The 27,978-nt window shown below is 38.8% G+C and overlaps 2 protein-coding genes across 3 annotated transcripts in view; one reads left to right on the top strand and one right to left on the bottom strand.

Annotated features, from left to right (window-relative positions):
* Nucleotides 1-27,821, top strand: part of PUS7 (pseudouridine synthase 7) — a 41,140-nt gene extending 13,319 nt beyond the window's left edge. The window contains exons 6-17 of one of the 2 annotated variants that reach the window (XM_075274112.1): nt 5,368-5,385; nt 5,654-5,765; nt 7,092-7,169; nt 8,379-8,507; nt 14,601-14,726; nt 15,280-15,341; nt 17,320-17,480; nt 18,926-19,052; nt 20,126-20,227; nt 23,608-23,737; nt 24,768-24,859; nt 26,247-27,821. In XM_075274112.1, the coding sequence (XP_075130213.1) occupies nt 5,368-5,385; nt 5,654-5,765; nt 7,092-7,169; nt 8,379-8,507; nt 14,601-14,726; nt 15,280-15,341; nt 17,320-17,480; nt 18,926-19,052; nt 20,126-20,227; nt 23,608-23,737; nt 24,768-24,859; nt 26,247-26,383 (1,274 nt within the window). In that variant the 3' untranslated portion in view covers nt 26,384-27,821. The remainder of the gene's footprint in view (nt 1-5,367; nt 5,386-5,653; nt 5,766-7,091; nt 7,170-8,378; nt 8,508-14,600; nt 14,727-15,279; nt 15,342-17,319; nt 17,481-18,925; nt 19,053-20,125; nt 20,228-23,607; nt 23,738-24,767; nt 24,860-26,246) is intronic. The other variant, XM_075274113.1, reaches the window with a different exon arrangement.
* ATXN7L1 (ataxin 7 like 1) overlaps nt 1-27,978 on the bottom strand; it is a 488,131-nt gene that overhangs the window by 324,895 nt on the left and 135,258 nt on the right. The window lies entirely within an intron of this gene.

The following is a 27,978-nucleotide window of genomic DNA, read 5'->3' on the forward strand; positions in this document are numbered from 1 at the left end:
TCATGAGCAATCTGCTTTTAGTTTTGATGCCTCATAAACTATATTTAGGCTCTGTACCTTCAGGAGCTGGTGTCAGGCAGGAGCAGGCAAGGCATGTGATTCTGAGCTCTTACACTGGCTGCCTCTGATTGGAGCTCTGAATCACGGCCCCCTGCCCAACACTGCCCTTCTGACATTACAGAGCTTAAAGGTGCTGTCCAAGATTAGCTGAAAATCTAAATCTTAGCCAAAAATTACCCACACCTTCTAAATTACTACCATTTCGAAAAATAAGTTCCAGGTACAGAACATAATCTACTCTAAACCCTCAAAACTCACACCTATCATACTCGCCTGTCTTCCATTACGGACCTTCAGGGCACAGGACATCACTTCTTCACTCTTCGGCGCATGCTGTCATTCCTGCTGTAGGGTCAGTATGTCGGCATCCATGGCAAAGAGGAGGTGTTGGCCAGTACCTCTATACAGTGACAACTGGGGCCGCTGTGGAGCATATGACACTGTTTGGGGGCTGCTGTGGAGCATAAGATAATGTGCACTTATATATACATAGTCTGGTAATTTACCAAATGCTAAAAAAGCATCTAGAATGCATTCCTGTCCTGAAGTTTTCTCTGTGTGACTGTAATGATGTTTTACATAAATGATTACAATATTATAGTCAAAGGAGAAGGTTATTCAGTGATTGAGAACTAGGAGTTTAAAGATTGCTTCTGAGGGTGTAGTGGGAGGGCTAGTTAGGGAAACAGAAAGAGGGGAGTGAGTCAGCTCAGTAAGGTTATCGGGGTACAAGCCTTAACAGTGTTAGTCTTTTGAGACTGAGTTTAGCTCTCCGGCCTCCTAGAGGTGGTCCTCTAGGTAGTGTAGTATGTCTTAGTAGAGTTTAGGGAGACCCATGGATGTTAGGTTATCAATTCACAATTGACTATTGACAAATAAACCCAAATTCCCATTCACGTTGTGAGTATATAGATATTGTAACTGGATTAGCTCAGAGATCGTCAACTCAGATAAACAAGCACTTTGGCACAGCGAAGAAAGTCCAGTCCAGCCAAGTGTGGTGCAACTGGCCACAACCAGTTTTATTAGTGCTCTTCCAGGCAAACAAAACAAATACAATGTAAAATTAGATCATAGCTGTCTGTCTACTACCTATAACAACAGGTGCCTAACTAAAGGAAGTTGGGCCTACTGCACACCTCCCTAGACACAATATACAGCAGTTTCCCAGGAGCAGAGAGAGCCATATACCTGTGTGCTGTCTGCACTTTTATACACATGTTTCAGGATACCAGGAAATAACCCTACACACCCCAAAACCTGGAGTAGCTGAATGGAGTAGACACGCATCCAATTCTCCCTATTCCAGCAGCCAGGCCTTTTACCAGGGTTTTGGTGAAACCCTTCAGCAAGGAACACATCTTTTCTCATCTGCATCTAGATTGTATATGGCAGGAACCTGGGAGAAATGTATACTCCTTCTACCACTTTACCCCTGGTTCTGGCACAATATATAAAACTTACCTTTTATTGAAATCCGAATAGTGAGTCTATTAAAATTCCTAGCATTGTACCCTCAGAAACAAATTACTGTGTTAAACCATACCCACATGTAAATATGCATCTACAACACATATAAATTATACTAAAGCAAGGAGGCAGAGGGCATCTATAAAGATGCAGAAGGTTAAATTATGGCAATGGTAATACGCCATATGCTTACAGAATTCCTATATAGCTTGCCTTCTGCCTAGAGACTAGTGGACTATAAATTATTGTGCCAATAGTAACCATAGACCAAACTGTAAATTACCTGTATGTATAAATATCCTGCCTTGTGTTATATAGCTCAATTACATATAAAAAAAAAAATCTACAGTACATCCACATGCATTGAAAGCAGTAAATGATGCTAATTAAAATAATGAACCCTCCAACATGTTTCACCTATAACAGGTGTCCTCGGGGGTAGCTGCTATCCCTGAGGTTGGGAATTTGTGTTTTTGCCAATAAGCAATTATGAATTGATTACTTAACAGCCTCAAGTCTACTTAAACTCCCCTAAGACATCCTTCAGTACCTAGAGGACCACATCTCGGAGCCTGTGAATTGGTTAAAGTTGTAACCTGCCATTCATAAGTGAAAACATTTTGCTTCAGAGCAAACCTGCACTGTATCGAGTTTGTGAATCAAGATTACTTTGGCTCATGAGTTCAGTAGATAACCATCATATATTGTGCTTTTTTTTTTTTTTGTATTTTTTTCCCGTTTACAAAAATATAACTTGAAGGGAAACCTTTAAGGAAGTAATTATGCTTGCGGATTTTAAAAACTGAAATATGACAATGTAGCAAGGTTCTTAGGAAAGGTTACTATTATTTCTTATGATTCTATCTGTTCCCATGTTGAATGGAGAGAGGTGCATGGAGACCTACCAAACAGAATGAATGCAATATTCCGTGGCCTTGGTGATTTGACCTGATCTTTCTTATTGTAAAGAATTTTTAGGGGTAATTTATTTAGATTTGGCATCACATACCTCTGTCTTAATCGGTGTCCCCACTGGCATAAGATACCTCTGACTTACTAAGACACTCTGGACTCTTAATAATTTAGGCGCAGAGTGAAAGGTCCCATGCACCCGAAATGAATCCTGCGCCAGTCAAGGACTCTTTATAGATTTTAGGTACAACTCAAATAAGTTTTCTGGTGTGAGTTACAGTAAATGTTGCCAATGCCAATGCATCTCTGCCTGCTTTTGGGAAAAGTGCTGAGCTGGGTGCAGAATGAACAGTGAGACACAACAAAAAGGACCGTGTGCTAAAAATGTGCCACATCTGATGTAGATTGGTTAGTAAATCCACCTAATTGTGCCTATTGATACTAAGATTGCAGAAATTTCTTTTATTACCACATCTGAATAGCCTTAAGAAAGGCTATTTGTCTCTTACCTTTAGATGTGGTCTCCGCTGCGCCGTTTCTTAGAAATACCGGTTTTAACCAGTATGCAAATGAGTTCTCCCCAGCAATGAGGGCGGGCCCCAGTGCTCAAACGGCGATGGGAGCGTCCCCACTGCTGCCCGAGAGCTCACTCCAGCGACGACTCCATCTTCAGCTGCAACCCCGCCTCTTCTGTCTTCTTCTGTCGGTCCAACTTCCCATGCATGCGCAGTACGTACTGTGCAGGCGTCGGAAGTTGGACCGAGACGGAAGACAGAAGAGGGTTGCAGCTGAAGATGGAGGCGTTGCTGGAAAGCGCTCTCGGGCAGGAGTGGGGACGCCCCCATCGCTGTTTGAGCGCTGGGCCCGCCCTCATTGCTGCGGAGAACTCATTTGCATACCGGTTAAAACCGGTATTTCTAAGGTACGGTGCCGTCTAAAGGTAAGAGACGAATGGCCTTTCTTTAGGCTATTCCGACGTGGTAATTAGAAAAAATGTTGGTTCAGTGGTAGAATCCCTTTAATATAACGTAAAGTCTGATATCCTAAGCATCTGTCTCCTATTTCTTACTTTAGATCTTCATATAATTGGTGGGTTAGCAAGAAATAGGAAACAGATTTGTGTTTGGTAATCCGTTCGGGGAGTCCACATGGGATATACCCCCCCCCCCCCTTCCCCGAATGCAAGCGGTGTGCACTCTCCGCGTGCTGCCCGCAACAGTCATGCGGACATGAAAGTAGATCACAAAGTAGTTTTCTGTCCGCATGTTCCGTGCGGACACCGCGCGGTGAGCACACGGACCCCATTATAGTCTATGGGGTCCGTGTGCTTTCACTGAACATCACTTGCCAATGCATTTGGTATTCTGTTCCGGGGGGTCCCCATGCGGACTCCCTGCACAGATTACCAAACGCAGATGTGAACGAGGGGTATGACTGCAAAATATTTTAAATAGCATTTGTTGTAGTCAGTAACCATGGAGTTGCATAGATGTGCATACAAACTGTAGAAACTAAAAGTTAGGATATTTTTAATCCAGACCATTTGAAAACATGCTGCTTTTTCTTTAGATTCTCTAGAGCAATAAAAAAAATGGTTGCAGGGTTGTAAATGCACATTTAACCTGGCATTTTGTGGTATGTGCATCAGCCATCTCCGTAGCCAGTGCTGCAAGCTTAAAATGGCAATTTTTTTATTGAAATTAAATCTATTTTTGTATGTCTTTTTTTTTTTTTTTTTTTTTTTGTCAAACTACATAGGCCTGAGCAATTTTACTAAGAATGTGTTTTATGTATTTGGTAATCTACAAGTGTTCTTTTTCCTTGACCTTTTATGAGCCTGTCTGGTAGTATCTGGTAGTCCAGCTTTTACATTGTCCTGCTATTGCTTAGTACCTGAACTTGCAATCAGCAAGACCATAAGAATGTATGATGTGACTCTGCATGCCTTAAGCATGAGGTGTATTGCATGCAAGCAAGTAGTGGTGCATTTTTCTAAATCTCCATCAGTGTCTTTCATTGATAAATATAATTCTCGTCATTCCTTGGAAAATGTAGAAGTCTTGCATTTGTGGTATGCATGTCTTCTATTTTATGGGATTTTTGTTGATAGCCTCTTTACTAACTAGTTCATTTTAGTGTAATTGCAGGCCACATAATAAAGGGTCAGACTTCTGTAATTGCTATTGTATTCTAAATTTACAGGAAAAAAGTGACTTTTGTAAGGCTTGTCTACTTTTTGCCTTTATTCATCCAGAAATAATACAATTTGTTTTTCTAATTGTACAATCTCTTGCCTATATTTTTATTACTTTGTGACCATTTAAAATATATATATATACATATATATTTATAGCACTTTTTTATTATTGCATGGACACCCTCACCACAACAAATATCTGATTGAAACGTTGCTTGGTAATTTTTATGCACTGTGCAAGATGCACTTTTTGCATTCATCTTCCCAGCCCACTTGTCACATCATTTAGGGTTCCCTACTATGAAGGCAGCATGCACCTTTATATTAATTGAAGCAATGTGGTGACATTATATTAAATGTGGTTGTAATAGACTTTGTGTGTTATCCTAGTCTGAAAATAGTTTCTGTTTAATTTCTAACTTCATGCAGCAAACATGCATTTCAATAAAATAAAGATGATTGTGCGTTGTCATAAAACATATTAAGCCACAGGATGTCTTCAGAATATAATTCCTGATACTATTGAAAGGGGTTCATTTTCTCACGGCCTGTTCCTGCTTATAAGACCATTACGACCTGCCACGCATTTGCTGGATGCCATTGTACCCTAAAAAGTGGAATGACCATGCAGCCATAGTTATCTTTGCATGACCACCCCCAATAAACATTTAAAGAAGTAGAATTTAAACATGACTTTCTTGTGCTCTTAATGCTATACACTTGGACAGAGGTCAGAACTCCTTCAGGTAAGCAAAGCTGGCATTTCATGCTCCTGAAACAAAATGGAAATGCCAACACACACTTTTAACTGGTGATACAAAATCAATGCCTTTTCTTTGTTAACAAATTGTGCAAGTTCTGTATATTGTTTTGTGTATTTAGAGCTATTTTTGGTTTTTATTTGACTTTTTTAGTCTACTTTTCTCTGTACTGGGTATTCACTAAGGCCAATTTACATTTCTGCAGATTTTTTTTTCACTTTTAAAATTTTTTATTTTTTTTTCCTGTTTTAAGATCCACGTAAACATTCTTGGCCAAAATCCAGAGGAAGTTATTGCCATTTTGTGCTGTACAAGGAAAACAAGGATACAATGGATGCCATTAATGTGCTTTCCAAATTTTTAAGGTAGGTATTATTATTTGGATTCATAGAAGTCATTTTCCAAAACATTTCAATGCCAGTCACTGAGACTGATGCTAGGTTCACACTAGCAGAATCTGCCCTAGATTCCACTTAAGGAGGACTTTTCATGTCCTCAGGCACATGCAGCTTTACACAATGCTAGAAAGCCGACCATGCACTGAATATAGTGCACTGTCAGCTTTCCCATTATGTGCACCAGGGCTGGAGATATCGGTGCCGTTACCGATCTCAGCCCACTGTCAGAAGGGTGTTCCTGACAGTCTGTACTGTCGGAGGCAGTGTTCCTTACTGCCCAGCAATGACGTTAAGCTGTGAGGAATGCCCCCGTCTGTACTCGTCTATAGCCCTGTACTGGGGGGAAGGGGGGTGTTCTTCACATCTTAGCGTCATTGGTGAGCAGTAAGGAATGCCCCCTCTGACAGTACAGAGCTATGGACAGTACTGTCAGGAGGAGCGTTCCTCACAGCCCAGCTAGACTGTCAGGAACGCCCTTCTGACAGTGGGCTGAGATCGGTAACGGCAACGATAGCCCCAGGGCAGATTATGGGGAAAGCCGACAGTGTGCTGAATTCAGCTCACTGTCAACTTTCTAGCAGTATATGAAACCACGTGCCTGAGGACATGAAAGGTCCTCTTTAAAACTGCGGAAGCCAGCAGACTCCATTAGTCTACATTTAACTGCGGACAGGGTTTCCAAAATCGAACGCTAGTGTGAATTTAGCATTATCTACATAATTTTAAGCATTTATTTGCTATTACAGTATAGTAGCCTTTACTGACACACTGCACATACCTTTCTTGTGTTAAAGTCTTGCTGTCGACAAGTTCATCTTTTCTTCTATATGCAGCTGAGTACCTTTTTGTAGTCTCTAGTTGTCAATCTTTTTGTTTAGTAAGGGGCGCTGGACAGAGATGTTTGGTTAACACTGGTGATAAGGGTGCTTTGGTAGACCCTGGGTGCACCACATGATCCTTTTGCATAAAGAATAATTTATTTTCTCAGATGACTGTAGTTTGAAGCAAAAAGGTATGCTCACTATGTCATAAGGTATATAGGTGGTTTAGAAGCGTATTTGGTGGTGGAACACTCTAACAACTAAATGGCCAAAGCTGCATCCTAATACAAGTGACTGAACTATCGCACTGGGGTTTAATAAAACTGAGAACATGGCATCTGTCACTTCCTGGAATAAAACTACTCAACACTGCAGACAATAGTTTGATTAAAATGTTAAATTTTTGTTAATACTTATTGCGATATAAAATTGAACACTTACATCTTGTCATATTATTTCATTGTTGAAACAGGGTTAAACCCAACATATTTTCTTACATGGGGACCAAGGACAAAAGGGCTATTACTGTTCAAGCAATTGCAGTTCTCAAGTAAGTACTTTTCTCAGCTATCTAGACATCACATGATCCAAATGAGGAGAATGATCCCATGATTTTTCAGATAGAAAGAAACACCTAAAATAATCTTTTTTTTTTTTTCTTCTTCAATTCAGCGAGTATGTATGGTATGTAGTGTGTATATATGTGTGTACATGATGAAAGGAAAACAGAATCACCTGAGTTCTTCTTTAAAGAGGACCTTTCAGGTCCTCTGGCACATGCGGTGTAATACACCACTAGAAAGCTTACAGCGTGCTGAATTCAGCGCACTATCTGCTTTCCTGTTGTGTGCCCCTGCTGAAGAGCTATCGGTGCCGTTACCATACTGGGATTCTTGTTTGTATAGAAACACATACATATAGACAGCTAGTGAACCACTGCAGTCCCGCGGGACCTTTATCTTTCCCAGAAGGGCATTTCTGACAGTGTCCGTAGCTCTGTACTGTGAGGGGGCGTTCCTTACCGCTTAGTGTCATGGCTGGGCGGTAAGGAACGCCCCCTCACAACACAGAGCTACGGACAGTACTGTAAGGAGGGGCTTTCCTGACACTGTCAGAAACGCCCTTCTGGGAAAACATAAAGGTCCCGCAGGACTGCAGTGGCTCACTAGGTGCCTGTACATATGTGTTTCTATACAAACAAGAATCCCATATTGTTGTATTTATGCAAAATATCAAGGTGAACCAAAACTTTGCCATAAATCACGTGACCATGGTCAGACTTTTATCCTCTAGAAGTAACAGAATTTATGACAGCAAGCAGAGATCTAGAAAACCGTGAGGAATTGATACAGAAAGTATATTGGAAAATTGTATCTTTTTATTGTACATTTGTTTGTCAATATTGGTGTGAAAGTGGCCAATCCCTTTAAGTTATGACTTAAAGGAACACAAAATGGCTAATAATGGGGGAAAAAGTGTTACAAAAAAAAAACAAACACTTTTTAATAAAGGCAGAATTGAGATCTATATAAAAGAAATTGCTGTTGTAGAGCACAAAGTGGAAGGCATAGCATTGCAATTTGATATTAAAAGATACTATATTAATCTGCTGGGAGATCAGTCAACACTTTAAAGATGTATATTGCATCATATAAAATATATTTTGTATCCTGAATATAATGGCTTAAGTATGCATTTTTCCTAGTGGATCTATTTTATTATATTGAATTGCATAAGCAATAATATACTTGTTTTACAGAATAACGGCACAAAGACTGGCTCACTTAAACAAATGTTTAATGAACTTCAGATTGGGAAATTTTACATACCAGAAGAATCCACTGAAATTGGGTGAACTTCAAGGAAATCATTTCACAGTTGTTTTAAGGTTAGATGTCTTATTTGTCATGGGTTTTTTTCAACTGTCTTTGGGCTGTTGAGTTGAAGTGTTTGGTCTTTCCTTAAGTACGCATACTTCATTTTTTGGTTTCTCTTAACCCCTTAGTGACCAGCCTATTTTGGACCTTAATGACCAAGCCAAATTTTGGAAATTTGCCCTGTGTCACTTTATCAGTGAATAATTCTGTAACAGTATAGCACATCCAAGCGATTCTGATATTGTTTTTTCGTGACATGTTGTACTTTACTGAGAAGGTAAAATTAGACTGATATAACTTGCGTAAATTTATTTAAAAACTCACAAATGCTGAAAATTTTGAAAATTTTTCAATGTTTTCCATTTTTAGCTGTGATATCTCACATATACACAATAATACAGGGCAAAAAAGTTAGTAGTTATATACTTCCAAATGTTCCTTTTGTGTTTCAAGCATATTTGAAATAATTTTAGCATATTTGAGTAACTTAGACAATTTACAAGTTTATCAAGTTTATAAGCAAATTTTGGAAATTTTGAGTTTGTCATTTTTTCCTGTACCAAGCTCTGTTTGCAGACAGGAATTGGTGGAATAATGACAGAACCTCCCATTAAATGACCCAATTTGGAAAACTAGACCCCTTCAGGTATTCGTTGAGGGGTATAGTGAGTATTTTGATCAAATAAATATTGTTTTGCAAGAATTATTACAAATGATGAAAAAAATGACATTTTCATTTTCTTCAAATATATGTCATTTTAAACCCAGTTTTTTTGCACACAACACATCAAAAAGAAGAAACACACCCCAAAATATATCACCCCACTTCTCCCGTGTTAAAATATGTTCATTTTGTGGCCTTAGTCCTATGTACACACATATAGTAGGGCCTAAGAGGTAAGGAGGGCCAATTGGATTTCAAAACACAAATTTTGCTTGCAGATATTTTAGGCCCATTGCACATTCAAACGAGATTTGAGTTACCAAAGCAATTGAAAACCCCCCATAAATGACCCCATTTTATAAACTAGACCCCTTAGGGTATTCATTGAGGGGTATAGAGAGTACTTTGACCCCATAAGTTTTGAGAAAATTTGCGTCAAACAAAAAAAAATCATATTTTTTACACAAGTGTCATTTTATAGGCAGTTTTTTTGCACATAACACATGAAAATGAAGAAAAACACCCCAAAATAGATGACCCCATTTCTCCTGTGTTCAAAAATGTACACTTTGTGGCCTTAATCCTATGTATGGACGCACGGTAGGGCCCAAAAAGAAGGGAGCACCAACTGGATTTCAAGACACAATTTTTGCTTCTAAATGTTTCAGGCCCATTGCTCATTTAAACAAGATTTGAGTTACCAAAATAACTGAAAACCCCCATAAATGACACCATTTTATAAACTAGACCCCTTGAGGTATTCATTGAGGGGTATAGTGAGTATTTTGACCCCATAGGTTTTAAAAGAATTTGCGTCAAACAAAAAATTCTCATATTTTTTACACAAAAGAGTCATTTTAAAGGCAGTTTTTTTGCACACAAGGCATGAAAATGAAGAAAAACACCCCAAAATAGATGGCCCCATTTCTCCCGTGTTCAAAAATGTACACTTTGTGGCCTTAATTCTATGTACGGACGCACGGCAGGGCCCAAAAAGAAGGGAGCACCAACTGGATTTCAAGACACAAATTTTGCTTGCAGATATTTCAGGCCCATTGCACATTCAAACAAGATTTGAGTTACCAAAACAATTGAAAACCCCCATAAATGACCCCATTTTATAAACTAGACCCCTTAAGGTATTCATTGAGGGGTATAGTGAGCATTTTGACCCTATAGCTGTTTCACAGATTTTACTATCCTTAGGATGTGTAGGTTAAAAATTACTAAAATGTCCCTTTATCCCCAAAGTTTTCATTTTCACAAGGGGTTAAAAGAGAAAAAGCCCCCCACAGTTTGTTACACAATTTCTCCTGAACACGGCAATACCCCATATGTGGCCATAATCTGCTGTATGGGAACATGGTGGGGCTTAGAATGAGAAGAGCGCTATTTGGCTTTTGGAGGGCAGATGTTGCTGGAATAGTTTTCAGGTGCCATGTTGTATCTGCAGAGCCCCTAAAGTACCAATACAATGAAAAGTCCTCAGATGTGACCCCATTTTAAAAACTACACCTATCAAGGAATGTATCAAGGGGTATTATCATTTTGAGCCTAAAAATGCTTCCCAAAAATTAATGTACAGAATGAAAATTGAAATTTTTAAAGAAATCTGCCATCTCGGTGCCCAATACGTTGCACCCACTTTGTGTTGTCAGAGACCTGCACTCCTAAAACTATTAAGGGGCCATCCCGAGGGGCAAAAAATTATATATGTGGGTGTAAACTGCTGCTTGGGAACACAGCAGGGCTCAGAAGGGAAGGAGCACTGCGCTTTTTAGCTATTGGGGTACAGAGTTAGAGGGACTTTTGGGGCGCCATGTTGTTTTTGCAGAGCCCTGGAGGTGACAGTAAACTGGAATTCGCCAAGAAGTGACCCCATTTTGTAGGGGAAATTTTAGGGTCTCAGCAAATATGACATGGTGTCCAAACACCAACAATCTAAATCTGCACTCCAAAAGCACATAGCGCTCCTTCACATCTGCGCCCTGCTGTGTACCCAAATGGCGGTGTATGCCCACATGTATGACACTGGTGTACCCTGGATAATGGACTTAATGCCATGTGTGGGTAGAATCGGCTGTTTGGGTACAGCCGGGCACAGAAGGGAAGGAGCGCTATTTTGGTTTTTGGAGCACAGTTTGGTTTTTGGACGTCACTTTTGCAAAGCCCCTGAATTGCCAATAAAGTGTAATCCGCAGACATGTCACCCCATTTTGGACACTAGCCCACAGATGGGATTTATCAAGTGGTGTAGCGAGCATTTTTAACCCTTGAGTGTTGCATTTATTTGGTTTCCAGAAATGAAATTGCGGCTGATAATGAGAAGTTAAAAATGAAGTTTTCCAGAGATTCGCCATTTCAGTATCTGATATGTTGTGCCCGACTTATGTCAGCAGAGACACTCCAAACACTGGTAAGCGGGTATCCCGGGCACAACAGCTTTCAGAGCGTTCATCTCTGATACAAGGTGGGCACAACATATTAGGCACTGAAATGACGTATTCCTGGAAAAATGGTCATTTTCACCTTTCACAATCATCTGCGTATTCATTTATGGATAATAAGTTATAGCAACATTTGGGGGTTAAAATGCTCTCTGTACCCCTGGATGAATCCTTCAGGGGTGTAGTTTCCAAAATAAGGTCACATATCAGGGGATTCCACTTTACTGGCGCTTCAGCTCTGCAAAAGTGTCATGGCATCCAAAAACCAAACCGTCTGTGCTCCAAAAACCCAATAACCGTTCTTCCCTTCTGTGTACGGCTGTGCCCTAATATCAGTTCATACCCACATATGACATTACGTATGTTATCCCGGGTACACCAGTGTCATACATGTGGCATAATCTGCAGTTGGGGTACACAGCAGGGCGCAGAAGGGAAGGAGCGCTATGCGGCTTTTGGAGTACAGATTCAGATGTTTGGTATCTGGATGCCATGTCATGTTTGTAGAGCCTGTAAGGTACCAGAAAATTGGATTCCCCAAAGGAGTGACTCCATTTTGAAAACTGCACCCCTCAAAGAATTTCTCAGGGGGTGTAGTGAGTATTAGTATCCCAGACGTGACTGCACAGCGGATGGCGAAGAGGGAATATATAAGCTGTGCGGAGGACATTGGGAACACCAAATTCCCTACTATGTCCCAGTAGCTCCTATGATTGGGGGAGTCACTCTGGGGGTCACTTTGGGGGTCACTTCTGGTGTCTTTTCGCTCATAAGCTCTAAATCTGGGGTGTCCCCTGATATTCGCTCGCACAGCTTATATATTCCCTTCCTGCCGCAGCCAGTTGTGTTCTAATGATTTGGCGATTTTGGGGTTGTTTGTCTTCACATTACTAGATGATATATTTTCTTTATTTTTCTGGTGACGTGGCCATATAAGGGCTTGTTGTTTGCGGGATGAGATGCATTTTGTAATGACACCATTTTTGGGTGCCTACAACTTATTGAATACATTTTATTAACTCTTTTTTGCTGGATTTTCTAAAGAAAAATCAATTCTGGCATTGCATTCTACCTTTTAAATTTTTCGCCATGCAGCGTACAGTATAAGTATCATGTGACCTTTATTCTGCGGGTCGGTACGGTTACAGCGATACCTCATTTATGTTATTTTTTAATGCAATACTAATTCTGTAGAATAAAAACACATTTAGGGACATAAATCAATGTTTTTTGTATCGCCATCTTCTGAGAGACGTAACATTTTTATTTTTTGGTTGACAGTGTTGGTTGAGGGCTTATTTTTTTGCGGGACAATGTGCGCTTTTTATTGGTACTGTTGTGCGGTGATTATGACTTTTTGATCACTTTTTATAGCATATTTTGTAAGGTGAGATGTCGAAAAATCACTACTTCCGGTGGGTTTTTTCCGTTTTTTTTTTTTCCGACGATCACCGTATACATTAAATATTGTTGTAGTTTTATTGTTCAGATTGTTACAGACGCGACGATACCAAATATGTATTGTTTTTATTAACTTTTAGGTTTTTTTTAATATAATTCATTTTCTATAGAAAAAAGGGAATTTTGGGGCTTTATAACTTTATTCATTTTTATCAGACACTTTATTTTTCACTTTTTGTTTTTTTACTTTTTTATGTGTCCCTTTAGGACACTTGGATTAGTGATGCTTTGATAAAAGCATCACTAATTCTCTATTAGACGCTGCAGGACACAGCTGTCAGTGTCTTGCAGCGTCTGGAGGAAGTCAGACGCAGGGACTGCCTGCGTCTGACTTCCTCTTAAAGCGGCAGGATCAACCAGGTATTGGGGGTCTCTTGGAGCTTGGGGTCACTGGCCAGACCCCAGGCTCCATGTTAGAGACATCGGCACCCCTCGATCTCGCCGCGGGGGGTGCCGATTCAGCCGGCACCGTCACGGAACCGCTTCAGTTCCGTGATCATGTTTGATCACGGAACTGAAGGGGTTAAAACCCCCCGATCGGAGACCCCTCCGATGGGGGGTTATGGAATGGGGTCTTAGCTGTTAGATACAGCTAAAATCCCATCCAATTATGTCGGCACTTACAGGGAATCCTTCCCTGACTGCCCGACGTAGTTTTCCTATAGGGCAGTCAGGAAGGACCTGCAAGTGCCGACGTAGATTCCCTATGGGCCGGTCGTTAAGGGGTTAAACCGGCTGTTCAAGAGTAGATATTGATGGCCTCCTGCACAGTTTACAATGCCAGAAGCAGAATGCATTAGACACTGTGGTGGCTGTGACATGCTATTGAAGGGGAGCAGATAGGACCAGTGAACAGTCTACAGAGCTGTCTGCTATGTACACTTTGGTCTGGCAGCTAATTGGAATTGTACTGGATTTTGGACCCCCATCAGCCCGATATCATAGGGGTTGTTCAGAAAAAAAAATGGACAACCAAAAAAAATTTTAAAATTCTGATGCCTCCCAGAGGTAAACATTAAAAATCTGCACTGTTTCTTAAATAGTTTATTTTATATTAATAACAAAAACATATACGTGGTACTAGCGTAAACGTAACAACTTGGCTAAAAATAAAGCTATGTGCATGTCATGGCAGATTATATATATATATATATATATATATATATATATATATATATATATATATATATATATATATATATATATATATATATATATATATATAACCAAACAGTACAAAAAAAATAAAGAAAATAAAAAATTATATATATAAAAAAAAATTAATTTTTTTTTGTACTGTTTGGTTCCGCAAAATACTTAATGGAAAACCAACGGACCAGTTTAGTCAATAGAGTGCATTGGGTGTTTCTCTTGTCCATCCATGTGATGGATCCATCAATGTCCTATAACATTTTATATTATTTGTGAGAGTTCTACTTTTCTCCTTTTTTTAAAAAAAAAAAATGTAACTTGGCAAAAAGCGTAAAAGGAAAATATTAAGACACAAGTATAATTTATTAACTTTTTCACAGAAATATTACTGGAACAGATGAACAAGTAGATCAAGCCATGAACTCTCTCAGGGATATTGGATTTATAAATTATTATGGCATGCAACGATTTGGAACGACTGCTGTTCCTACATACCAGGTGGGAAGGTAAGTTGTAGAAATTGCTCCTTATGATTTCTCGCTTATTTTATTGGGGGACACAGCAGCATAGATATAGACCTGGCCACTAAGAGGCTGACACTAGGAATAGCAAAAGGTCTTGGCTCTTCCTCTTGGCTTTACCCTCCTCACATACACTATGATAACCAGTTTTAGCCTAGTGTCCGTAGGAGGCAGACATGAGCTGACTTTTTGTCTTGCATCCTTTTTTTCTCTTTTTTTTTTTTTTTTTTTTTTTTTTTTTAGTTGAGGGCATGCAGTGGCGTTGGTTGTGGTGGGGGGGGGGGGGTGTTTTTTTTTCTTGTGTGTCTCTTTTCTAATGCTGTGAAACTGGTTAGCATAGTGTCTTTGAAGCGAGTATAGCCCAGAGGCGGAACAGACATCTTTTGCTATTCCTAGTGTCATCCTCCTAGTGGCCAGATCTATACCCAAGGTGCTGTGTCCCTCAGTGAATACAACGAGAGAGGATTTTACGGTGAGTACAAAACTCTATTTTTTTGCTTTAGAAATGGCACTGCTGAATTTATAATTTTTCTTTTAGAGCCATTCTTCAGAATAACTGGAATGAAATGATAGATCTGATCCTAAAACCCAGGCCTGGAGGTATGGAAAATATATGATAGAAAATTCTTAGTCTGGTATCCTCTTTCTTTTTTTTTCTTTCAATCTTTAGCACAGGTATGAAGCTAGAAAGAACACATGGTTTCATTCCTTGTATGGTGATGGTGCAATACTGCTGCAGCTTTATTTCCACTGAAGTGAATGGTAGCTGAACTGTACCAGCTACTAGCATTACTGTACCAAGCCATCTACCTCCAGCTCTGTACATTTTATAGTACTGGACCAATGTTCCAAATAGCTCAAAACCCCCTTGCTTCAAAGAGTTAATTTGCATATTGACACAAAAAGACGATTTCTTGGCAACAGAGGCACCAATTAATAAGGGAAATGCACCTTTTGCTTTAGCTAACCCTAACTGATCTGTAAGGCTGCCTTAAAATGGTGAGTTCTGGCAGCAGGAACCAATTAACCCATATAAGCAATGTTCCTGGATGACTAAGCACAGTTTGTTCTCAAAGTTCCATTACAAACTATGTTCAGTGCAAAATAAATATACATATTTCAAAATAAATCATGTTATGTTTTTCACTGAATGTAAAGGCATGAATGTAAATGATGTGCGGTATGTTTTAGTGAATTGTGGGTGTTTTTGTAATTGGGTTTGTTGATAAATTTTGCCTAGTTTGGCTTCTCCAGCTTGCGTGTATAAGCACAACATTGCAAGCTGTAGAATGCAGAAGGCTGACTGCTGGACAGCTCATTCTCAAATCCTTCTCTTACCTCTTCTGAAAGTTCTTTTAGGCTAAAGCCCCAATGTAGCGGGCTGCATCAGATAAGTGCTACGGGATAAACCGCGGCAGCAACGCAACAGTTTTTTCCTGCAGTGCTTTTCACAGAAAGTCAGCAGAGGTTTCATCTGAAGACTTTCTTTTTCCATTATATTTATAGGGAAACCACTACCGTAGTAATGGTTTTGGAAATCTTAGTGTGTTCGCTGCGCATATTTTTCCACAATGTGTGAATGGAATTCACTTTGCAGAGACTTACACAGCTCATTTATGACAAGATCAAAGTTTAACATTGATCTGGTCATAAATACGTTTTAAGGAGCTATTCACATAACATTGATGTGTGTTTCTCAGATTAGCTCCATTCACATGTCAGTAGTCGATGTACTGAACTGACATCTTTATAGTACTGCAGGCATCTGGCCATCCCATAGCTTACTGTAACATAGCTCACTATAATGCAGTAAAGTCCATTCACATGGCTGTGGACACTTCGGGAAATATGGCTGACAATCAGAACTCTGGTCATGTGAATAGTCCATAAAAGTTTGTAGTCAAGGGCTGGAGAAGGAGCCCTGGGGAAGTCAGCTTGATGGGTTAGTTAAGAGACTGCATTCTGCTTAAAAAGCGGTTACAGGACTTCTCTGTGCCTGGGGGACAGAGTCCTGAACGCTAGCGTGAACCAACCCATTAGCATCCATTTTCACTGATCCCTTGTAGATTTGAGGGGTCTGTGAAAATGGACAAAAATATAACCTGTCCTCGTTTTTTATATTTGCGTGCAGATGGCTTCATAGATTCTTACTGTTTTGAAATCTTCATTAGTGTTGGGGGGGAGGGGTTGGGTTTTTGTTTTGTTTTTTCTTCAATCTAACTCAAAAATGTGCTTGGCTAGAAATAGAGGCATGATTTTTTTTTTAGAAAGGGGCGGGACTGTACCAAAATTTTGTCACAATGTAAGCCGATTAGTAGAAAGTTGCAAGCTGTTCAAAATGTATAATTTATTACCCTGGAGATATCTAGGTCTGTATAGGAGCTATACACACTACAGCAGAGGATTTGTAGTCAACAGTATTTGTGAAGTTTTGTTTTGTGTCTTTGAGCAATGATAAAATGATCATTTCTAAGGTGTATGTATTTGAAGATCTGCATGATTTCCTGCTAAGGACATTTGCTATTTAAGGGTTTTGTAAAGATCAACACTCTGTTTTTTCTGAACTGCATATTAATAGCTGAGAAGGGATATCTGGTTGAGTGCAGAGAAGAATGGGCAAAAACAAAGGACCCAGATTCTGCACTGCGAAAACTTCCTGTGAAACGGTGTGTAGAGGGTCAGCTTCTTCGTGGACTTTCAAAGTATGGCCTGAAAAACATTGTCACAGCGTTTGGAATAGTAAGTATTTATGGATACATGTTACATAAACCATTTACCAGTTTTTGGAAGGTTTGTGCAGCAACATGTTGATTGGTTCTGGATCTTACATGCTTTTTTATTTTTTTATATATGTGAAATGTAGAAAACAGGGCACTCACCCGCCACGGGATACATAAAACATTCGTTTTTATTTCATCCTCTTTAAAAAAAAAGGTCAAACCTTGACCATCGGGGTACCCCGATGGTCAAGGTTTGACCTTTTTTTTTTTTTAAAGAGGATGAAATAAAAACGAATGTTTTATGTATCCCGTGGCGGGTGAGTGCCCTGTTTTCTACATTTCACATATGTCACTGCCTGTCTAGGTTTTTTCACAGTGAGCACCACCCTGGGATTTTATTTATTCCATGGTTTTTTGGCTGTTACAGCTGGAAGATTTGCCAATACTGACACAAGATTGTGAATATGAGCGCTGTTGCAGTAGTGCCGCTGACTACTTTGTTCTTTGCAATATATGATTTTTTATTTTTTTGCCCTCAGTCAGGTTTTCTCACCAAACCAGAGATAGCCAAGCACTGTACTTGACCTGTCTCCAGCTTTCCCATTGAAATGAATGGAGAGGTGTAATTGCTGCCTGACCACCGCTCTGTTTAGAAAATAAACAAAAGTTCCCTGTTCTTCTAATTGTTGGGGGTCTGCAGGTTATTCCTGATGCTATGGATAGGGGATATCTTGCTTTGGTGGGAAAACCACATTAAGGCTGAGGCCCCGTTGCGGAAACGCAGCTTTTTTTGTTGTGGTTTTTGAGCCAAAGCCAAGAATGGCTACAAAAGGAATGGGAAATATATAAGAAGTTCTTATACTTCTCAGTTCTGCTCAATCCATTCCTGGCTTTGGCTCAAATAATCGCAATCTGCGACAAAAAAAAGCTGCAATTCCGCAACATGGGGTCTTAGCCTAAAGGGAGTATTCAGCTTCCAAAAAGTATCTGCAAATACATTAATCAGTGCTAAATATTCTGTTTCCTTGGGAACCCTTTTCTTGGCTTTATTTTACTTAAGACTCCTTGTATCACTGTGACTTACATGCAGTAAATCTGTGAACAAACTGTGTTTCCCATGATGCATCTTAACAAATTACTAAAGGGTCAGTTACGTTTAGTTAGTAAAATTTTAATAAGCGTGTTCTCTTGTTACACTATCAATTATATATGCCTTCATAAATTGCATGAAACACCTCTTGCTGTAATAAATGTAGGTTCACCATGAGAAGGCAATGTCTGGTATCATTATATTACAGCTCACCTTTTCACTGTAGAAAATGGATGTCATGTAATTGTGTCCACTGTATCCATTAACCCAGGACCCAGAAATTGTATTGGGCTGATCATCAGCATGGTAGCTTCTATTTGTCCAGTAAACATTTTAAATGAAGAATACAGTTCTGTAACTTATTTTTTATCTAGATTCCTAGGAACAACCGTCTAATGTACATACACAGTTATCAGAGTTATGTATGGAATAACATGGTGAGCAAGAGAATTGAAGAGTATGGACTTAAAATTGTTCCCGGGGACCTTGTGCTAAAAGGAGGTATTGTACGGAATTCACTTTTCAATTGTATATGTCAACTTGTAAGTCTATGTTAAGTTATGTTTTTGCTGTATTAATTAAAGTGAAGGTGTTACAAAAAGTAAAATACACTCATTAACAAAATACATCTGGCAGAGACATCCCTGGGAAACCTTTGCGATGGCATCTGGCTGTAAATGACAGGAACATGTACTGGGGACTGACACATCAAATTTTTTTCTGCCAATCACCTATAAATGGTGTGGGACAGGGGAGGGTGTTTAATGGAGGTGCAACCTTTGTATGGTGGACAGGGAATAGGGCTGGGAGAGTAATATAAAAATAATCGAAACCGAACATCAGCCAGTATAACTGATGTGATTTTGTTCACATAGATTATTGCGGTTTGGTTATTACAATATTTGAAATGTTCTACCTGTTTAATTCAGGGGTGTGACCTAAATAATCGCCATTATTCGTAATCAAAGTAAAATGCCTGATTGAGATTTTTATATAGGTCATAATTGCTCAGCCCTAACAAGAAAACTGGAAGCTGCTTGTTGGTTGATCAAGCTATACTCTACTGATGTTAGGGCAGAATGGCCCAGACACATTTGCAGATTTTACATGCCCTCATGTAACCAATGCTCCCAACAACTACTAATTAGGTTACAACGGACTAGATGGCACGATGTATGTATCAATGACCATCTTGTTTATCTCAGTCTAATGATGTGTTCTCTCTCAAAATCTGTGAACTGGGCAAAATGGCTTTATGTACAGCTGTTTAAATGAAAGTGAACTACTATATCTTTACATATTGTTGATTCAATAAAAAAAATCAAATGAAAATGAAAAAAAAAAAAAACAGCTAGTGGAAAAGATTCCTGCCGATCCAGGCGGATTCCGCCTAAAACCTCCCTTTGAAGTGAATTGGAGTAGGAAATCTTTCTTGCAAGGATAAGATGATTTCTGCGGTGGATTTTACATGGTGGTTTTGCTGCAGTGTGTACTTACAAGTGAAATATATGGAGTAGGTACTGAATCATTATTATCATTGTTGATGTTTTGTTTTGTTTTTTTGTACTTTTCAGCGACTGCAATTGTAATTGATGAAAGTAATATTCACAGTTATACCATTCACGATGTAGTGATGCCACTGCCAGGTTTCGATGTCATATATCCTAAGCACAAACGTGAGTAAGAAAATGTTTTCCGTTACAATGGCATATTCACTATTTTTGTTGGCACTTTTTTTCTTTTTTTTTTAATAAACCCAGAACAAATTTGAAATGGACATGTCAAAATAGAGAAGGTACTGACATCCACAACCATAGCTGAAACTGTTTGGGTGGATTTACTGATCTACTAATATATGTCATACACCACATTTAAGTATTCTTTGATATTTATATTTTTCTTATAGATGAGGATGTGGTGTAGTGGCTAGGGAGCATGGCCTAAGAAGCACCCAAATTGTGATGAACAAATGTGTTGACTAAACCAACTAATGGGTAGTCTGTTAGAATTTACAGCTGCCATTCAATAGACCACTAGCCAGGTCCAGATCCACAAAGCAGAGTGATTCTGTGAAGGCTCAGTACTCTGAACCTGTGAAAGCACAATCTTCCACTCCTAATATAAGGACTTTTGGAGGTCTATAGATGGTGATAGAGCCTCTTTTGAGTTTACATATGAAAAGATTTTGTTACAAGTTTTCCTCCTTTTATATATTCAGAACCAGTTGAAATTGAAATTTCTGTGAGTAGTCAAAAATATCACCCAAAATATCATCTAGCATGATCCACTAAATTTGGCATATTTTAAAGTTAAAAATGTATACTCCATCGACAAATGGAAGATCTGTGATTGTATGTATATTGTGTGTGTGTGTATATATATATATATATATATATATATATATATATATATATATATATATATATATATATATATATATATACAATGTGTGACACCTGGCTGAAAATGACTTACAAGTTCGTGGCGCCCTCCGTCGGTAATGCTGGAATTCAATATGGTGTTGGCCCACCCTTAGCCTTGATGACAGCTTCCACTCTCTCAGGCATACATTCAATCAGGTGCTAGAAGGTTTCTTGGGGAATGGCAGCCCATTCTTCACGGAGTGCTGCACTGAGGAGAGGTATCGATGTAGGTCGGTGAGGCCTGGCACAAAGTCAGCATTCCAAAACATCCTAAAGGTGTTTTATAGGATTCAAGTCAGGACTCTGTGCAGGCCAGTCCATTACAGAGATGTTATTGTCGTGCAACCACTCAGCCACAGGCCGTGCAGTATGAACAGGTGCTCGATCGTGTTGAAAGATGCAATCGCAATTCCCCGAATTGCTCTTCAACAGTGGGAAGCAAGAAAGTGTTTAAAACATCAATGTAGGCCTGTGCTGTGATAGTGCCACGCAAAACAACAAGGGGTGCAAGCCCCCTCCATGAAAAACACGACCACACCATAACACCACCGCCTCCGAATTTTACCATTGGCACTACACACGCTGGCAGATGACATTCACCGGCCATTCGCCATACCCACACCCTGCTATCGGATCGCCACATTGTGTACCGTGATTCGTCACTCCACACAACGTTTTTCCATTGTTCAATCGTCCAATGTTTATGCTCCTTACACCAAGCGAGGCTTCGTCTGGCATTGACCTGCATGATGTGTGGCACCCAATCACCTGACCACGTTCGAAGTCAGTGAGTTCCGTGGAGCGCCCCATTCTGCTCTCTCACGATGTCTACTGTCTACTGAGGTCGCTGATATGGAGTACCTGGCAGCACAATGCACCTAATATGAAAAACGTATGTTTTTAGGAGTGTCAGGATACTTTTGATCACATAGTGTGTATGTATATATTATATATATGTGCTGTGATAGTGCCACGCAAAACAACAAGGGGTGCATATATACAGTATATATATATATATATATATATATATATATATATATATATATATATATATATACACCAGCCTCAGACACCGTGCAACTAAGATGTACACATACACTGCACATCAGTTAGGACTTTGGCCACAGCAGTGACAAACTCTGCAAATGCCAGCTACCCACTGCACACCCCTAGCCATGTCAATCAGCAGCAAAGGAGAGGTGTTACAACCAAAGATAAAGGACACATCCCAGATTCATCAGTGACATAGGTGTGTTTCTTTTTAACTAGAGATGTAAGATGTTTGGTGGGCTCCAATCTGCTGATGGAGTCAGATTCAAGAGGACCTGTCACAGCTGCCCTGACTTATTTACTGTAGTAAATACTTGGGATCCCTATCAAATAACAATTCTGGAGCATCTTTTCTAAGAGTTCTGCATTGTGCTGGTATTTATCCTGGAAGTGCTTGCATTGACAACTGAACATTACCATTTACCTTGTTGATGGAGTATCTTTGTCCCAAGATTGAGTCATCACTGATTTGACATGCCTCAAAGGCCAAAGGGGAATAGCATGACCCAGTTTTCTGTTAAATGAGATCCTAAAACATACAATTTTTGATGCAGTTCACAATGTAGCTTTTACTAAAGGATTTTTTAAATGACAGAAAACCCAAAGCCAACAGCTAAACCAGCAGGAAGGATAAATAGAAGTACTTTTTGTTTTATTTCAATCTTAGGGTGCTGTTACAGGAACATTAGGTGGCATGGATAACGCTCATAGTTTACCATTATTTGTTTGAGTATGTCTAGACTTCCCATTGTTTCAAGCTGCAGGTCCAAGTGTTACGTAGCATCTGGTGATGAATCATGTGCTGATAATGATTATGTAATAGCACCATTATATTTGTGAAGAATATAATCATTTACTAAAACAAACATATCGGCAAAGATGACCACTCCTGTGTAAATGAACTGCACCCTTCACTTTTAGCAGCAATTGGTGTGATCTGTTGAATATCAGGGTTATAGATAAGACTACTGCAGCCTTGACAGAATGCCAAATTCTTGTCTACAGCTCACTTATTCTTCCTTGTAGAGTGGTGAAAACTAAGGAACATCCTTTTGCAATTCTATATTATGCCCTTTTCACATCTGCTTTTGTATTCCCTCCGGAAAGAGTCTGCATCGAGACCCCCTGAAGGAATACAAACGCAAGCGCTGTGCTGTAAAAGCACACGGACCCCATAGACTATAATGGGGTCCGTGTGCTTGCCACGTACTGTCCGCACAAATCATCCCCAGGAGGTGTGATTAACAAGCGGACAGTGTGAATAAGCTTATGCTGCTCCTGCCCACTGAGATTTTAAGTTACATATGACTTTTTTATGCTTTCAAACACTTAAAACTTCACTTTATTGTAACAAAGATCACATAGGGAATTACTTTATCCTGCACAGGATAGGGGTAAGTTTATTGTGGAGGGAATATCTATCTATCTATAAATATATATATATATATATATATATATATATATATATATATATATGTCTTTTTTTTCTGGATCTTAGTATGAATATTCATATAATTGTGGCTTATATATTTTATTTTAAGATCTTTAGTGAAAATGACACTTTATTATTTTTTTACATAAAGTGGCTGTAGCTTATGAAGAAATGCTTGCTGCTGACAGACTGGATATAAAAAACATGAGACACAGAATCAAAGATTACTCCTTAGCTGGAGCATATAGAAAAATATTAATACGACCCCAAGATGTTAGCTGGTAAGTACTGCACATTTGTTGAAACTAATATAATCTCATTTTTCCTTATATACTTTTAGTGCCAGTGAATGGAGGCATTTATTGTTTACATTCAGTCTCTTTAAAGGGATTTTCCCATCTCCTCTTCTCACCAGTTTGCCTGCTCTCTCCACTTCTCACTTCCCATGAGAAGAGGTGGATGGGCTTTAACTGTTTAATGGATAGAACACTATGAAGTACCTCAGTAGATCTAGACATTGCCTTTACCATATAAAATAAACAAGAAGTAGCACCGAGCAGTGCCAAGTGTAATATCGCAAAGCAATTGCACAGATTTCATTCACTGCTCCAATTTCAAGTACCGTATATACTCTAGTATAAGCAGACTTTTTCAGCAGTTTTTATGCTGAAAAAGCCCTGCATAAATAGGAGAGGACACTAGAATAAAGTGAAAGTAAAACACACAGGTACCTGCTATGGTTACAATTCCTATTAATGTCAGGCATTTGGGGTTATTAATTTAGTTTCAGTAACTCCATGTGCCTCACATTAATAGCAGTTAACCCCATCATGTCCCTCATATTAACCCCTGTGTGCCCCATATGAGGGTTACCAATACACATGGGGGTACTAATAAAGAACCTTAATTATGAAGATACCTAATTATTACCTCCATATGTCCCACATATCAGCAACTCTTATGTGAGGCACACAGAGGTTTAATGTGAGGGAAATGATGGGGTTAACTTCTATTACTATGAGGCACATGTCTCAGTGAATGTAATTTTATTGGTATCTATTTAAATTTTTGAAATTTTCCAGTAGCTGCCACCCCCCATGGCTTATTCTCGAGTCAATAACTTTTCTTTTTTGTGGTAAAATTAGGGGCCTCGGTATATATTATGTTTATACTCAAGTGTGTACGGTATATATTAGGTAACAGACGTAAGAATTTATTTTTAGACTTGCTGCTGTTCCTAGGCTAGCTGAAATAATGTAATGTTTCTATGGAGCAATGTAAAATAGATCAATTTAATTTTGTTTTATCCAGGGAAGTAGTTGCATATGATGATCCCAAGATTCCTCTTGTACGAACTGATATAGAGAAGCTGGAAGGAAAGCCATTGCCCATCTTTAACACAGGTATGCACATTTGATTGTGAGAACCATGCTTCAGCAACTCGTCTGAATAATAGTCTTTCTGTCACCATATCACACATGTGAAATATTGTTGTTGTGAAATCTGATAACTAGTATTTTTCCGATATTGGTTTTCAGTTTGCTCAGTTTTACAGAAAGCAGAAAACCAATCTGAAAACCAGTATACACACTACTCTCGCCATTATTTTCCTTGGTCTTAAATAGATTGTAGCTTCTTGAGTCAAGGCATGGCAACCAGACTTAGAGAAGTATCTATTGCAGATCTGGACATATTTGACAATTTAGCAGTATTGCTGATGTCACCTGTTGTGCCACTCAATCCTGGATAGAAGAGCAGACCAGAAACCTAGGCAATGATCTGTAAACACTAGGGAGGAATAATTTGCTTTATCAAGTAAGGTCTTGTTCACATCTGCGCCCGGGGTCTCTGTTTTGCAGTTTTCCGTTTCCTGCACGAAACTGGACAGGAGACAGAAATCTGCAGGCATTTTTCAAACCCATTCATTTGAATGGACTTGAAAAGTGTCCGGCAGTGAGCGCCGGTGAGCATTTTATGCTCTTCGCGGCAAAACCGTTTTTTTTTTTTTTTAACCGGACACAGAGTCAGACATGCAGGACTTTGTGTCCGGTTTATTAAAAAAAAAGGTTTCGCCACGGAGAGCAGAAGATGCTCACCGGCGATCACGGCCAGACTCGGTCTGACGGGTTTCCGTCTTTTGCATGCAGAAGACGGAAACCTGATACGGAGACCCGAACGCTGGTGTGAACCCAACGTAAACAAAGCAAGGTATAGTCTCCTATTAAGAGGAAATTTTTCAGAGCTGGTTGTGAAACAAGTAGTCACCATAAATTCTCTTTTTTTCTGAGCATAAACAAGGTTTGACTGCTTAGTAAAGAAGTATGTCCACACATCAGGTAGATGCAATGCAGTGAAGAAACTTGATTTCATTATGGCAGTTACTGTATATGGTTAAACGGTGTTACGTTTTGGCCCATAGAGGTCTCTCTCAAGTATTGTAATAGAGTAAAATACTTATAAGGCAGTATGTGTAAAACAGCATCAACTATTACATAGATATAGGTAAGTAAATATCCAATAAAGCAGAATAGGCCCTAATGTAATAAGTCCACAAAAGTTGGTAGAACCTAACAGTAAAAAAAAAAAAAAAAAAAAAAAAAAAGTGGCATTCATTCTCCATGGTAAGCATATGGTGACCAGGATGAATTCTGAAATTGTCCTGAATTGAGGTAAATAAAAACCAAAATAAAGATATGAGAAGCAACTGGGTATGCAGTAAAAAAATATCTAATAATTAAACTTTTTTTTCACTTTTTATTCTTTGTTTTGATCCCTCCCTTTCCCCCACAGAAGGAAAGTACAGAGCTTTGAAGATGGAATTCTCCTTGCCTCCATCTACGTATGCGACAATGGCCATCAGAGAAGTGCTTAAAATGGACACAAGTATCAAGAACCAGACACAGCTGAATACTGTGTGGTTGCGCTGAGCCAGTTCTGTTACATCACTGGAGTTTTTGTTGTTTTTTTTTTTTTTTTTATCCATACTTACCACTCATGATTGAAAGGAACAAATCCAAATTATTGTTGTTGTTTTTTGGGGGGTTTTTTAAATCATGTAATTCTTTGCATTTCTTCTGTTTAACCATTTCAAGTTTTTTTTCCACTAGTGTTTAGGGGTCTGTGCTTTTGGAGTACAAAAGCGCAACCGAATATTTTATAGTGCAGTGAAAACAATCAATTAGTGATAGACAGAGACTTATTACTGAATTTTACATGTCCACCAAGTGGATTAAGTCAGAGGGTAAGATTTTGGCTTTGGCTGCCATGACAGTACCTCTCATTGCCTTTTCAAAGTAAAGTGCTAAAATGCTATTGGATTGAAATATGTGTTGAGGTGTTAAAGTGAGGTAACTTTTGCAGAGATGTTATATTTTCTTAGTTACTCTTTAACCGCACACTTCAATATATCCTATAAAGCAACGTGTTGTAGTGTGTTTCTATGGAGTGCCTAGGAAAATGTTATGCTTGTAATGTAATGTTTAGCAAAGTTTACCTTTTTTAAGTGCATGCAAAATTTGAAAAATATTGTCAGATGCATTATAGAGGATTTATCAATATACTCGTTTTAGAAGATGTCTGTTCACTAGGGGTCTGACCATTGGGAGCCTCAGCCATCATACAAACAAGGGTTCTGGAGCCCCTTGTGTGAATTAAGTGGTAGTGCAGTCATTCTATAGAATTGAATGGAGCAATAGCCACATATACGCACTACTACTCCATAATATATATATATATATATATATATATATATATATATATATATATACACACAGTATATATATATTTGACTTGGGGATCCCCATGACACTTATCCAATATCCTGTGGATAGTGGACTAGTGTTGGTGAGACATATTGTACATTAATTGTTGTAGATCTCTTATTATTCTGATATGTTTTCTGTGCTGGTCTCAACTAATCCAAGTTTTTGTTTTCTTCACAAGCTTTCCTCAAAATCCTTATTTTTACTCACTTTTGTCACATCATGTTACCTGTACCTCTTTTCTAATTGTAAGGAGCTTCAACACCAGGAAGAGGGACAATATTACAGGAAAAATGTTTTTCAAAAGTAATGTGAAAAGGGGCTTTTAGAAGTCATTCTTAGATATAATGAACAAAGCAAAATTGCTGAAAGATCTAGGAAGCTTCAGTTTCTTGCATTGCTTTTTTTACAGTTCAAAATGCGCTTTATTTGTTGAAGTTATGTTTCATTATCTTGTAGGGATATCTTATTTTCCCCAAGACAAAATAAGGGCAAATACTACTTACAGTAAAGCTGTAAAGCCATCTGAAACCGGTTTAAGTTATGCTGCTTTGTTTCTAGAGATCTTATAAAAGTAATTTTATTAATAAATTGAGTGAATATACATGTGTTTGTGTCCTATGCTGTGATAAAATAATGCATAGCAGTAACAGAAAATAAGTAAAAAATAGTTTTTAGGTTATCACTGTAAAAAAAAACAAAAACCTCAACTCAACACACAGACTTATCTAGTCCTCACTCCAAAAGTATTGTTTAAAAAG

The sequence above is a fragment of the Leptodactylus fuscus genome, chromosome 5, assembly GCF_031893055.1.
Source record: "Leptodactylus fuscus isolate aLepFus1 chromosome 5, aLepFus1.hap2, whole genome shotgun sequence".
NCBI classification, from domain to species: domain Eukaryota; kingdom Metazoa; phylum Chordata; class Amphibia; order Anura; family Leptodactylidae; genus Leptodactylus; species Leptodactylus fuscus.